Source organism: Musca autumnalis, unplaced genomic scaffold (assembly GCF_047663935.1).
Source record: "Musca autumnalis isolate F117 unplaced genomic scaffold, ASM4766393v1 scaffold_2, whole genome shotgun sequence".
Classification (NCBI taxonomy): Eukaryota; Metazoa; Arthropoda; class Insecta; order Diptera; family Muscidae; genus Musca; species Musca autumnalis.
In genome coordinates this window covers 148,544,956-148,557,979 of record NW_027411755.1, presented here as the reverse complement: position 1 = coordinate 148,557,979, position 13,024 = coordinate 148,544,956, and the positions used below count along the sequence as shown (strand labels likewise).

Sequence of the window (13,024 nt, the reverse complement as noted above, 5' to 3'; positions counted from 1 at the left end):
GTTCAAATGTTTAATTATAAACTAAAAATTCCAAAAAACAATAACAAATATTTAAACTAGCTGATAATCACATGAAATCTCTTTAATATAAATAGGTATTATCACTGCTCAATATGTCCTCTTCGTCTTCTTCGACAATAACCTTATTGCGTATGGCATTTGTTAGATCATCCATGTTGGTAAAGGAAGATGTGGCATAGTCGGTCTTTGCACTTGAATCTGAGTCTTTATGGCGACCTCTGAGCATTTGATAATGTTGTTGTTGCTGTTGGCTATGTGATGATGGCTGTTGTTGTTGCTGTTGTTGTGATTTCATATGATGTGACGACGACGTCGACGGCGCATTGGTATTATGGGCGGAAGATGTGGAGGAGGAATGTACTTGATCATTATTGGATGAAGTAGAAGAATGATGCAAATGGAATATATCCGTTTTATCTTGCATGGGTAGCAGGGATATAACATCTGATGAAGATGCACTAGGCGGTGGTTGTTGTGACGGGGACAGTGATGACAGTGTGGCGGGTGGCATTTGCTGTTGTTGTTGCGATAATGATCTTTGTGATGTTAGGGGTGATTGTGGTGATGTCGGTGATAGAATGGGATCGATATGAGAGAAACGTGCATGACTTAATTTAATACGTCTACCACTACTCATATTACCACTACTACTACTGTTACTGCCCTGGTCACAGGTTGTGGAGGAGGTAGTTATTATTGAGGAGGACAATAAACGTGATTTCGAGGATTGTTGTGATTGTTTCTGTGTCATATGATGATGGTGTTCATGATGCTGCGGATGTTGTTGTTGATGTTGATATTGGCGATCGATATTACTAGTACTATTTGAAGTTTCCTTGTGCTCTCTAACCCTTGACGCTGTGGCACCGCTGGCCAACATCGTCGCGCCTTTACTATCGATCTGATCCCACCCCTATATCCACGATTCCTACATGGCATTCAGCATTCTCCTACTACTCCCACCGCCTCGGTGCGGACTGTATTCATCGCGATCAACAATGGGTGCACCACGTCTAGCCGTTGGCGCTGAGGGTGGCAAATCTCTGGGATCGATCACACGACCCGATGGACCACTGACATAACGTCCACTGCGCATTTCATCGCGTTCAATGTGCAATAAATCACTGTCATCCATTAGACGGCTACCACGTGACAAGTGGCCATGAACACTACCGCCCACTGCACCCCGATGTGGTGGATAATCGGCTGCATAGCTACGCTCATCCAATAGCTCCTCATTGTTTAAATCATAGTGCATGAGATCCCGTTCACGTGCATGCAAACGTTCTCGTTCGCGTTCACGTTCATAACGATCTCGTTCACGTTCTCTTTCCAAGCGATCTCGTTCATAGCCACGATCATGATGTCCACCAGAGGCCGGACGCCGTGGATGTGGATAGGAAGTACCTCCTGTAAATTATATACAACAATATTGAGGTTAATATTTAATGGAAATAAGATAATTTAGAGGATTTTGATTTCCAAAACAAGGAACAATAATTTGGAGGGGGGTTAACGTATTTTTTGTTCTCAGGGCTGGGGAGTTTTAATTCTTTTTTTATTAGGTAAAAAACTCAAGCATTCATAAAATGCAGTAGTAGTAGTATTTATTATTACGTACGTATAATTATTGTTGTTTTCTTTGTTTAATAAAATTCTTTGTATAAAGAAAAACAAACACTGTTAAGTAAAAAACATTAATTAAACAAACACAATTAAATATTGAATGAATTAACAGAAACACAAACTCTAACAAACAAAACTAATAGTCAAGATATGTATTTAAAAATTATTAATTGGGACATAACTCTGTTATTGGAGTGTTTTACAGGTCTATATTGCTCTAGAAGAAGAAGAGTTTTGTATGTTTGGCCAGAGATGGAAAATTACAATTACACACAATTCCATCACTGATGTCAGCGTATGGCGAATGATTGTTATGAAAGGCAACAAGAAATGTAGAGACTGGTGAAATAAATAAGCGTTTGTTTGATGGCTTAATTTTGTTCATCACAAGCTCAAACTATGAGTACAAATAAAATAATGTTGAATGGGTTTCCAAAAATAATGGCACAGGAATGGATGCCATGGGATGGGATGAGGAGAATAATAATGGAAAGGAATAAATGTTTGCAAACAAGTTAATCTATTTTAGGGATACATCATAAAATTGAGAGTGTGTTTCTTGTTGTTTTACAGTTTTTTTTATTTGAATAAAATATAGAAAAACAAGTAAGAGAGGGTTATAGTCGGACAGGTCCGACAATATGATACCCTACTCCACTACCTGTGAGCACTAGTTTTCCACGGAATTTCTTCGTATGATTGCGAAGTATTTTAGCCTTCCGGTCATATACATATAGACATGATAACATACCAGAGATATAGCACATGCATACGCCGTCATTATTGGAAACATAAGTTGCTAGTTTCACTATTTTATAATGGGCAATGTGAACATATTATAAAGAAAACAATATAAAAATACTTTTAGAAATAGCTTTTGCTGATTTTTACCGAATCGACCAATGAAACACGACCAATATTTCGAGTTGTTACATTACTATTTTGTTTTTCAAAATAGTCAGGCTTAATCCCATAGTCATTGTTTTTATATTTTATTAAAACAACTTTAATTTATTACTGGGAAAAAATTGGCGATGTTTACCAACTTTAATTTATTAGTGGGAAAATAATAAAATATTAAAACAACGACTATGGGATTAAGCCTGACTATTTTGAAAAACAAAATAGAAGTCGCCATCCCAAATAAAAAATGCCAATCCATAATTGGGGCCTGGAGTTCGATTAAAATTTATAATGGACAGACGGACGGACGGACACACATCGCTAAATCCCTGTATTTCCTCGACGAATATTTCGCTGTGTTACATGATTTTTTTTTAGCAACAAAAAACTATAATATCCTTCCCGCGATGTGGAGTAGGGTATAATGAGTCCATTACATATTAGGCATTAGGTTCGTTATCTAACCGACATATTATTGTTATATGCATCAGCGGAAAGTCAGGAGTTATTTTTTTCGCACAAAGCTAATTTACCCCTTTCGAATTAAAACATCCACCAGAAATTAAATTTTTATACTTTTTATACACAAGTATGGTCAATTTCAATAATATCAGATCATCGTCCGGAATTGTATGCATCTTCCTTTACCCAAACTCTCACCTGGGGCAAAATTTCGTGACTATTGAACTATAATTGCGACATATAGCGTGGTTATGATTAAATTACAAGCAAATAACTGGATATATTAGGCTGTAACTCTGTTATCTGATCACGTAGATCAACATAATTGGCATCCATGGAAAGGTCAAGAAATCTTTGTCCAAATGTGGCTTTCTTACAGGGATTTGTCTTTCAGGAATAAAGATATAAGCTGAATATTATTTTTTTTTTTTTTTGAATTTTCACACAAAAGTTTCGGTCCAAATTGAGAGGTTTTTCTTCGTCATATAATCTTACCTTATTTAGAATTTGGAGGGGATCGGACTATTATTGCGCCCTACAGAGCAGAGATACAAGTCGGATACAAAGTCGGATAAAAATTCTGCATTTGGTCCATTTCACCCACTAATATTTTCGGAACATTACAAATAACAATAGGGTTCCATTCTGGTCTGAACCCGATCTGAATTCAAAATTTCGAGATAATTGGTCCATAATTGCGGCCTGGAGTTTCATTACAATTTATTATGGATAGACGGACATAAATATAGCGAGCTGTATCTTGATAAGTCAAGATTCGATTAAGAAAAACGAACCCAGATCTATGCACAATCAGTTAAATAAACAAATTGATACATTCCAGAACATCTTTAGGTCTGGAAAATTCACAATTCACCGGATTTTTCACCTCGTATTAGAAAATACGCAACAGGAAAGGTTTAATATTCTGATCATGCAGTAACTCCGCCAAAGCCGATCCCAAGCCCGTTTGAGGAAGAAGGAGGGACATTGTCGCGAACCAATAAGGTGGACTGAGTATCTTGCAGTACCTTTGGGACAAGCGGCATATATAGGGTAGTGACCTCCTACCTAAAAATGGGATGCCCTAACACAGGGGTGTTAGGCGACTACGTGCCCATCGGTTTGCAGTCAACGTACCGACTGTAATAGAAGGGAGCATCGTTGATAACTGGACGCATAGTTTCCAAGTTCTATTCGTGGAAATGGAAGACCATTCACAAAATTCCAGGGAATTATTCTCCTTAGAGAAAGTGTGTCTCAAGGTGCAAGTCGGGAAATTTCTCCTGTAAGCGACTGGAACGATGAAATGGATACCACGGTTATTTCATATCATTCAAACAGATAGAGTGTTCTAGGTGACCAGGGGGTCGGCTTCTTAGAGAAGAGAAAGTCGGTCGCTGCGGACAGACCTGTCTTTCACTGACATGAAATCTCGCAAGCGGAATTCCGTAAGATAGGGTTGAAGCTTCTCTAGGTGAAGCGCTTCGAAAGGAAGTAACCTTAGGCTAAGAAGCGTTCGCTACCTGTCGAATGGATTTCGCTCCCAGACTCGGAGGTAGCCCCCAATCCAAAGACTACGTTGACTACACAGGAGTCAGTCAAGTTCGCAAAACCGGTGGCCTCAAGCCGTTCGGATTCTATGCGTACCCAAGTGATGTCTGCGGCAGTTCCGAACATCTTAATTCCATCGGCCCCGAAGTCGCAGAAGTTGGGCAATCTAGTTCCCGGAGCGGATCGATCATTCTAGTTCATTTTCCCAAATATAGTTCCATTGTTCCAAATAGTTGCGAGACCGATATAGTTCAAGAAAACTTTCTCTATCAGCGTTCTTTTCGTTCTTTTCTTTTTGTTTCCTTTGTTCCAAATAGTTCCGAGACCGAAATGTTTTCATGGTTTGGTGGATGAATGACATAGAAATACATAAATTGCGGCGAAATAACAGCAAAGACGAATGATCTATGAACGAGAAGAACGAAAGGAACTATATAAATGCAAGAGCCGGATATAGTTCCAATAGTTCCTTGTCCGGAATAGTTCCTTGGAACTAGTTCGTTCCGCAACTACACAACTCTAGCAGACACACATGATCCCATCGGCCCCAACAACATGGTCGGAACATACCCGCTCGGAAGTCGCAGAAGTTGAAGGGGCAGACGCAGACACACAAGGTCCCAGCTATGGTGACAGCTCCGCTTGTGAATGCTGCTAAAGTTGCTGAGAGAAACAGGAGTTGGAAGGTTTCTGTGGCTCTGAAATTGCAGAAATATGACAAATGGACAGCTGCAAACTCGGTGGCATCGAACAAGTCCAACTTCTAGGGAAAAACTAGTTCGGGTTCGAGCAGGAAGTATGATGCTGAAGATGCTAGAGGAAACGGGAGCTGAAGGGTTCCGGGGCTCCGAAATTGCAGAAATATGGTAAATGGACAGCTGCAAACTCGGTGGAAACGAAGAAACCCAACCCCTCGCGGAAAACTAGTTCAGGTTCCAGGAGGAAGGATGATACTGCGGTAAGTCAGGTGACGGACACATCAACCTCAAAACAAGCGAATGGACAGAAGACAACCTCTTCACAACAAGCATGTGGGAGAGCTTCGGAGGATCTACAGCCATGTCCTAAGGCACGGTGGAACATCCTTTGAGCAGTCAAGCGGCTTCGTATGCGATGCCTGCAAAGATAGCACCGGCTAAAAACCTCCAAATACTTCTGGTAAGAATGCACAAGAGTCATCCGACATGCTGTCGCCCCAGATGATCATTGGTTCCTGGTGGAAAGTTGTCTGAGGAAGGTCATAACTTCTGACGAGGTGGACTGTAGGACGACTGGTTTTGGCAAGGGCGCAGTATTCATGATGTCAAGGTAATTAATTGTCAGGATAGGGAATCGAAAGATTTCACAATAAATGGTGCTCACTTTGGGAGGCCTGCAAGCTAACCGCGATACTTACTGCCGAAATCCCACTCAGAGTTGTAGCCTCAACATGGGTGCCACTTCCAGATTCGGATGTGGTAGAGATGTTGAGACTGATTCGGTAGCAGAAGAGAGGCCTTTAAAATGGCAGCTGTAAATTGGTCATCTCCTTCAAGGATGGAGGGGGAACCGTCTTGAAGTTCACGATGGAAGCTTGATTGGATCCGATTCCACATCCCTGAGTTACAGTGAAAAACGTAGGCAGCATGATGATATCGACGCGTAATACGTTCACAGATCTCGCACTAACTGTGAATGTTGGTACCTAAAATTTTGAAGTAGTAAAAAACTTCGTCTACCTAGGCACCGTCAAATGCACAGTTGGAGCATTATAGTTCCTAGCATCGGTATTGTTAATGATTTTTACAATGTTTCGGAATTTTGCAAGTTATTTTTTTATGTTTGGAGTAAAAATTGTATTTTTGGATTTGCAATTACAATGCTTGAACAAAACAAATAAATAGTTGGACCAAAAATAGATATTCTTGTTCCAACAAAAGCGAAAAAAAATGTTCTCTCCGTGTATGAATCAGAAAGCGTTTTTGGAAGCATTCGAAATTTATAGTATTTAACAAATCCATTTTCTTCGTTTATTTTAGTATTATTGCATGATTTCAGATAGCGATTCATATACATATTAACGAAACACAACACTCAACTTTACACTTTGTATTCTTATACTGACTGGTAAAAATATGGTTTACCTTATTTATAATACAAACATTTTGTATAGCGGATGTTAGGGAAAAAAGTGATAAAGGATCAACAAAAATTAAACTGAACAAAAAAAAAACTATAAACAAAATCAAAGGAAAAACAGAAACAAATGAAAGCATTAAAAATAAAAATCATAAAAAATAGCAAAACTTGGGAATAAAAAAAATAAATTAAAAATATATCAAAACAGAAAATTCAACATCATTTTACCATAATGACATTGTACTCACTAAAGTTAAAACCAACACGTACACATATGCATTCACATACATACACATTTAGTAAGAGTCGTATTCGTATGTATGTGATGATGAGATTATTTTTGGTAGTTTTGTTTGGTTTTATTTGGCAACGATTTTTTTTGTTTTAGTTGAATGGCGGGCGCAACGCAAAACATTTACATAGTAGGTACGATTATTAAGTGGTAGCGAACGAAGTAGTGGTAGAAGGAAGTTCATGTAGAAGTAGAAGTAGACGAACATAAAAAGTATCACAGGAAAATGTATGTTTATAGTGAACATTTATGTTTTTTTTGTTTCTTTTTTGTTTAAGGAACACATATTTAGATATTTAAAAATTTTTCTGTTTGTTTATATGTTTTTAATATTTTATATTATTTTTTCTTTTGTTCTTTGACATTTAACATAACACAAAAACAAAGAGAAAGAAAGAATACACAACACAAAATTAGAAAAATGCCACTTAAGAACGTACGATCCCAGGAGTAACTAAAAATACACAAAAATCAATAAAAAAATACACAAAATATTAATAAATGAAATTAGTAAACATATATTTTTATTACTATTAATCAGTCGAAGTGAACCGACTTAATTGGACTCAACATCAGTTTTCAGTTTCGCCACGCCTAAGCATATACCGTTGTATGGGGGGCTATATCAAAACGTAGTCCCACACCGACAATTTTTTGCAGAAATATTTTATACCACCAACGAGGACTATATAAAGAATTTTACCCATTCCTCTAGGATAATGCGGTTAAAACTTAAAAATACCGAAAATCTGCGTTAACGTTCTATAAGGCTATATAAAAACGAAAAATTTCTGGGTATATTTCTGGACAAAATATCAAATTTCTGTCATTTCAGTACTATAATCATCTACAACCTTCAAAATCCGAAAATCGGTAGATACCGTTCTATGGGGGCTATATCAAAACATGGACCTATACTGACAAATTCCGTAGGGAATGTTTTGTATCCCCAAGGAAGACCAAATACATAATTTCAGCCATTTCGGTAAGATAAAGTAGATAAAACCTTCAAAATACCGAAAATCGACAGATAACGTTCTAGGGAGGGCTTTATCAAAACGTGACGGAACGTTCGAAAGCTCCAATGAAAACTTAATGCCAAATTTCAGCCATTTCTGTAAGATAATATGGCTAAAACATTTAAAATACCCTAAATCGTGAGGTACCGTGCTGTGGAGGCTATATCAAAACGTTTAGAAGCTTCAATGAAAACTAAATGCCAAAATTCAGCTATTACTGTGCCAAAAAGTGCTAAAAACCTTCAAACTAGGGTAAAATCGGGAGGTACCGCTCTATAGGGGCTATATCAAAACGTGGACCTATACTGACAAATTTCTGAGGGGAAGTTCAGAAGCTGCAATGAAGAATAGATGCCAAATTTTAGCCATTTAGGGAAATAGTGTGTGGGTGAAAGGTGAGGTACCGTTCTATGGGGTCTATATGAAGGCGTGGACCTATACTGACAAATTTTTGGGGGAAGGTTATGAAGCCCCATAAAAGACTAAATGCCATGTTTAATCCATTTCGTTTGATAATAACCCTGAACCCTTTAAAATACCGAAAATCGGGATGAACCTAAATTTCAGCTATTTTGGTGAGATATTGACGTCACAACCTTCAAAATACCGAAAATCGGGAGGTAACGTTCTATGGGGGCTATATTAAGGCGTGGACCTATACCAACAAATTACAGGAGGAAATTACACCCACAACGAAGACTAATAACCAAATTTCAGCAATTTCGGTGGTATATTGAGGCCACATCCTTCAAAATACCGAAAATTGGTTGTACCGTCCTATGGGGTCTATACGAAGACTTGAACCTATACCGACAAATTCAGGTGAAAAGTTTTATACCCACACGAAGACTAAAGACTAAATTTCAGCCACTTCGGTTCGATATTGAGGCCACCACATTCAAAATACCGAGAATCTCGAGGTACAGTTCTGTGGGGGCTATATGAAGGCGTGGATCTGTGTCAAAACATTTCAGGTGGAAAGTTGTATACCCACAACGAAGGCTAAAAACCAAATTTCTGCAATTTCGTGGCATGGACCTATATTAACATATTTGAGGTGGAATGTTTTATATCCTTATCGAAGACTAAGCACTAAATTTCAATCATTTCAAAATACTGAAAATCCTGAGGTACCGTTCTATGGGGGCTATATGAAGACGTGGACCTATACCGACAAATGTCAGGTGGAACGTTTTATAGCCACAGAAAAGACGAAAAACCTAATTTCAGCTATTTCGGTGGCCGAAAATATCTATGGGAGCTATATCCAAATCTGAACCGATTTCGATATAATTTGGCACATTTATTTCTAGGCCATTCAAAATTTCATTGAAATAGGATATATGTAGCGTGTTTCGTGCGCAAATACTTCAAAAATATATATGGGAGATATACAAAAATCTGAACCGATATCGATATTATTAGTCACACTTATTTCTAGAGCAAACTCCGTCACACATTCAAAATTTAATTGAAATCGAACATATATAGCGTGTTTGTTGCAGCAAATACGTGAAATCGGCCGAAAATATATTTGGGAGCTATATCCAAATCTTAACCGATTTCGATTAAACTTAGCACATCTATTTCTGGACTAAATTCAGTCACACATTCCAAATTTCATTGAAATCGGACATATATAGCGTATTTGGTGCAGCAAATACGTGAAATCGGCCGAGAATATGTATGGAAGATATATCCAAATCTGAACCGATTTTCACCAAAAGCTATAGCGTTCTTACTATGACTAAAAATTATGTTCCCCAATTTTCAGCTGAATCGGATTATAAAAGCGCCATGTACGTTGCGAACACAAATAGGACAAATGGGCGGACGGACATGCATAAATCGACTCAGAAAGTGGTTCTATGTATATCTCCAAAGGAACTATGGGTCTATCGCGTTTTCTTTTCCATGTTACATACAAATGTACAAAGACATAATACCTCTTACCAGAATGCACAGTGGTGGCACTTACATGGGAAAGTGGGAAAAACACTTCTAAATAACACTATGCAACACTGAAAATGCAAACAACTTCTAGTATGCATTTTTTGAAAGTACATATTTAGACTACAAAAACCCTAGTAGGGTTTTGTCATGTCAGATCCAGTTCGGATTTTATGGCCTCATCTAAACCGGTATAATGTACACTTTTTTGCATTTATCAGGCCTTTATCTCAGAAACGAATTGGAATTTGACCTTGCTGTCTTAGGCAATATTGTAGCCATAAAGTAGTAGAACTTATCTTTTGAAAAACACATAAGAAAAACTCCATCTAGGGCATCAAAATCTATAAAATATAGAAAACTTTACATAATTGCTGAAATTCTGGTCAGTATCGGCTAAACTATTGGGCGTTGAACCAAGTAACCTTTTGCAAAAATCTTCCAAAGTTCTCAACAATTCTTTAGAACATTCTGAAACTCTAAAATGCTTACTTCATGTTGTTTCAGCGGTATTTTGCATCATATCTTTTACAACACGTATTTCGAACACAGTTCACACCATTTCGGATTTCACTACATTATTGAAATTTTTATTAAATCGTCGTTGAAAAATGTACTGAAAACAACGGCATAGAGGCATTTTACAACAATGATATGTTCTGAAGAGTTATGTATTATATTCCAGGGAATATTTTTCCAAAAGAAAATATTCAGAAAAAATTAACGGTTTTGGAGATACGGTGCGAAATGTATAAAAATTGTGGAATTATTGCATATATTCTGAAATTTGAGTCAATACATGTAGTTTTTCGAGTTCATTATTTCTCCAAATATTTTATACTTGTCCTTATCTACATTTATCTACAATTTGCTTCAGAGGTCAGAAGAAGATTCGCATTGGTTTCAGAGATATAGCCCCGAATTTCTTAAAAAACTCAATATTTAACCATGTTTAGATGGGGCCATAAAATTCGAGCTGGATCTGACACAACAAAACCCAACTAAGGTTTCTTGTCATTTGGGTCTGTACTTTCAAAAAATTCTCAGTTCGAATTGGTTGCTCAAGATCACCTTAAAAATGTTGCACAGTGTAATATATCGAACTGAAATTGTTATCAATGGGCCATTGTGGTCTAAAAACACTCTAAGTAAAATATTGGGGTCCTAGGTCCAAAATTTCGCGTGGTTGCCATGTAATGAATCATTGAATTGAAGTATGTTACTGTTACCAACAAATGTTTCAACCGAATTTGCTGTAATCCGGTACCAAGAGTTTTTATTGCATAGTAAACCTCCCTGCGAAAAATTGTCAGTATTGGTCTATTATTTGGTATACGCCCTATATGATTTTATTTATTTATTTAGGCAGATGTCAACCAAATATTCTAAGCGAATATGTTCTTATAATCAACTCAAGCTTCAGAACACCATCTTTTAAAGAAATGTGATATCGGTCCACTTTTGACCACAGCCTCCATATAGGGTTACCATCCTTTTTTACTTTATAAGATTTAACCACATTTGTCTGCAGAATTACTTGTAATAATTTTTTTTGGTTCTCAGTGCGGGGAAAATCTCCACTTTTTAGCGTGTTCCAACATTAGGGTGTCCCAAAAATAAAATAAGTTATTTGTTAAAGTGAATACCCCCAAATCTTTTTTCTTTCGCGAGTTTTCATTACAGTTCTACGGTACCATGACCATAGAAATCGCAAATAGCACAAAAAACATATTGAAACTAAATGTAAGAAAGGATAGTAAAATTACTTAAAAATATTGCAAAAAATATAAATTCAGCAACTAAACTCCTTTTAACTTTTGGTCATAACTGTCAAAACCGCAAATTTCCGCAAAAAGTCTATACAGTTTTGAAATCAACTGTACTAGTGACCATTCTTCCGAATTTTTGGAAAGTATCTTAAACTTTAAGGAAATCTTGATTTTTCAAAATAGTCTGGCTTAATCCCTTTTGTTGTTTTAATATTTAAAACAACAAGTTTATTAGTGGAGAAGGTTTGGCATTGTTCGCCAAGGGGTAAGGCAAGGAAGACTAGTTTCGATCCACGCCACTGGATCTCATCAGTTCCCTTTGTTTCTTGTTTGTGGATATTCTCCACCGAAGTTATTTTTCAATAACTTCTTCAACAAGAAACTTTTTATACCCAAACATCAATCGTCAGCTCGAAGTATAAACGTAAACAAAGAAAAATCTTCAATGAGAAGTTTTTCTTTGGTAACCTAACACAACTCCGACGAAAGTGTTTACGAAACAAAGCAAACCTTCTTCCACTCGTATGTGTCGTTGATTATTCAACAAATGCACATACCCAAATGCTGTTTGGTAGCTTATATACCAACAACACACAAAACCGTGCCAGTGTTTCTCAAATAGAACATTGGTGGCGTTTATTTAATTGGGATAGCTGTTACAATTTTGATTTTTCAAAATAGTCTGGCTTAATCCCTTTTGTTGTTTTAATATTTAAAACAACAAGTTTATTAGTGGAGAAGGTTTGGCATTGTTCGCCAAGGGGTAAGGCAAGGAAGACTAGTTTCGATCCACGCCACTGGATCTCATCAGTTCCCCTTGTTTCTTGTTTGTGGATATTCTCCACCGAAGTTATTTTTCAATAACTTCTTCAACAAGAAACTTTTTATACCCAAACATCAATCGTCAGCTCGAAGTATAAACGTAAACAAAGAAAAACCTTCAATGAGAAGTTTTTCTTTGGTAACCTAACACAACTCCGACGAAAGTGTTTACGAAACAAAGCAAACCTTCTTCCACTCGTATGTGTCGTTGTATATAAGCTACCAAACAGCATTTGGGTATGTGCATTTGTTGAATAATCAACGACACATACGAGTGGAAGAAGGTTTGCTTTGTTTCGTAAACACTTTCGCCGGAGTTGTGTTAGGTTACCAAAGAAAAACTTCTCATTGAAGGTTTTTCTTTGTTTACGTTTATACTTCGAGCTGACGATTGATGTTTGGGTATAAAAAGTTTCTTGTTGAAGAAGTTATTGAAAAATAACTTCGGTGGAGAATATCCACAAACAAGAAACAAAGGGAACTGATGAGAT

The 13,024-nt window shown here is 37.1% G+C and overlaps 1 protein-coding gene across 10 annotated transcripts in view; it reads right to left on the bottom strand.

Moving 5' to 3' along the window:
* Nucleotides 1-13,024, bottom strand: part of Ca-beta (Calcium channel protein beta subunit) — a 128,137-nt gene continuing 115,113 nt past the window's right edge. For all 10 annotated transcript variants that reach the window (XM_073969527.1, XM_073969528.1, XM_073969524.1 and 7 more), the window contains one exon: nucleotides 1-1,431. In XM_073969527.1, the coding sequence (XP_073825628.1) occupies nucleotides 950-1,431 (482 nt within the window). In that variant the 3' untranslated portion in view covers nucleotides 1-949. The remainder of the gene's footprint in view (nucleotides 1,432-13,024) is intronic.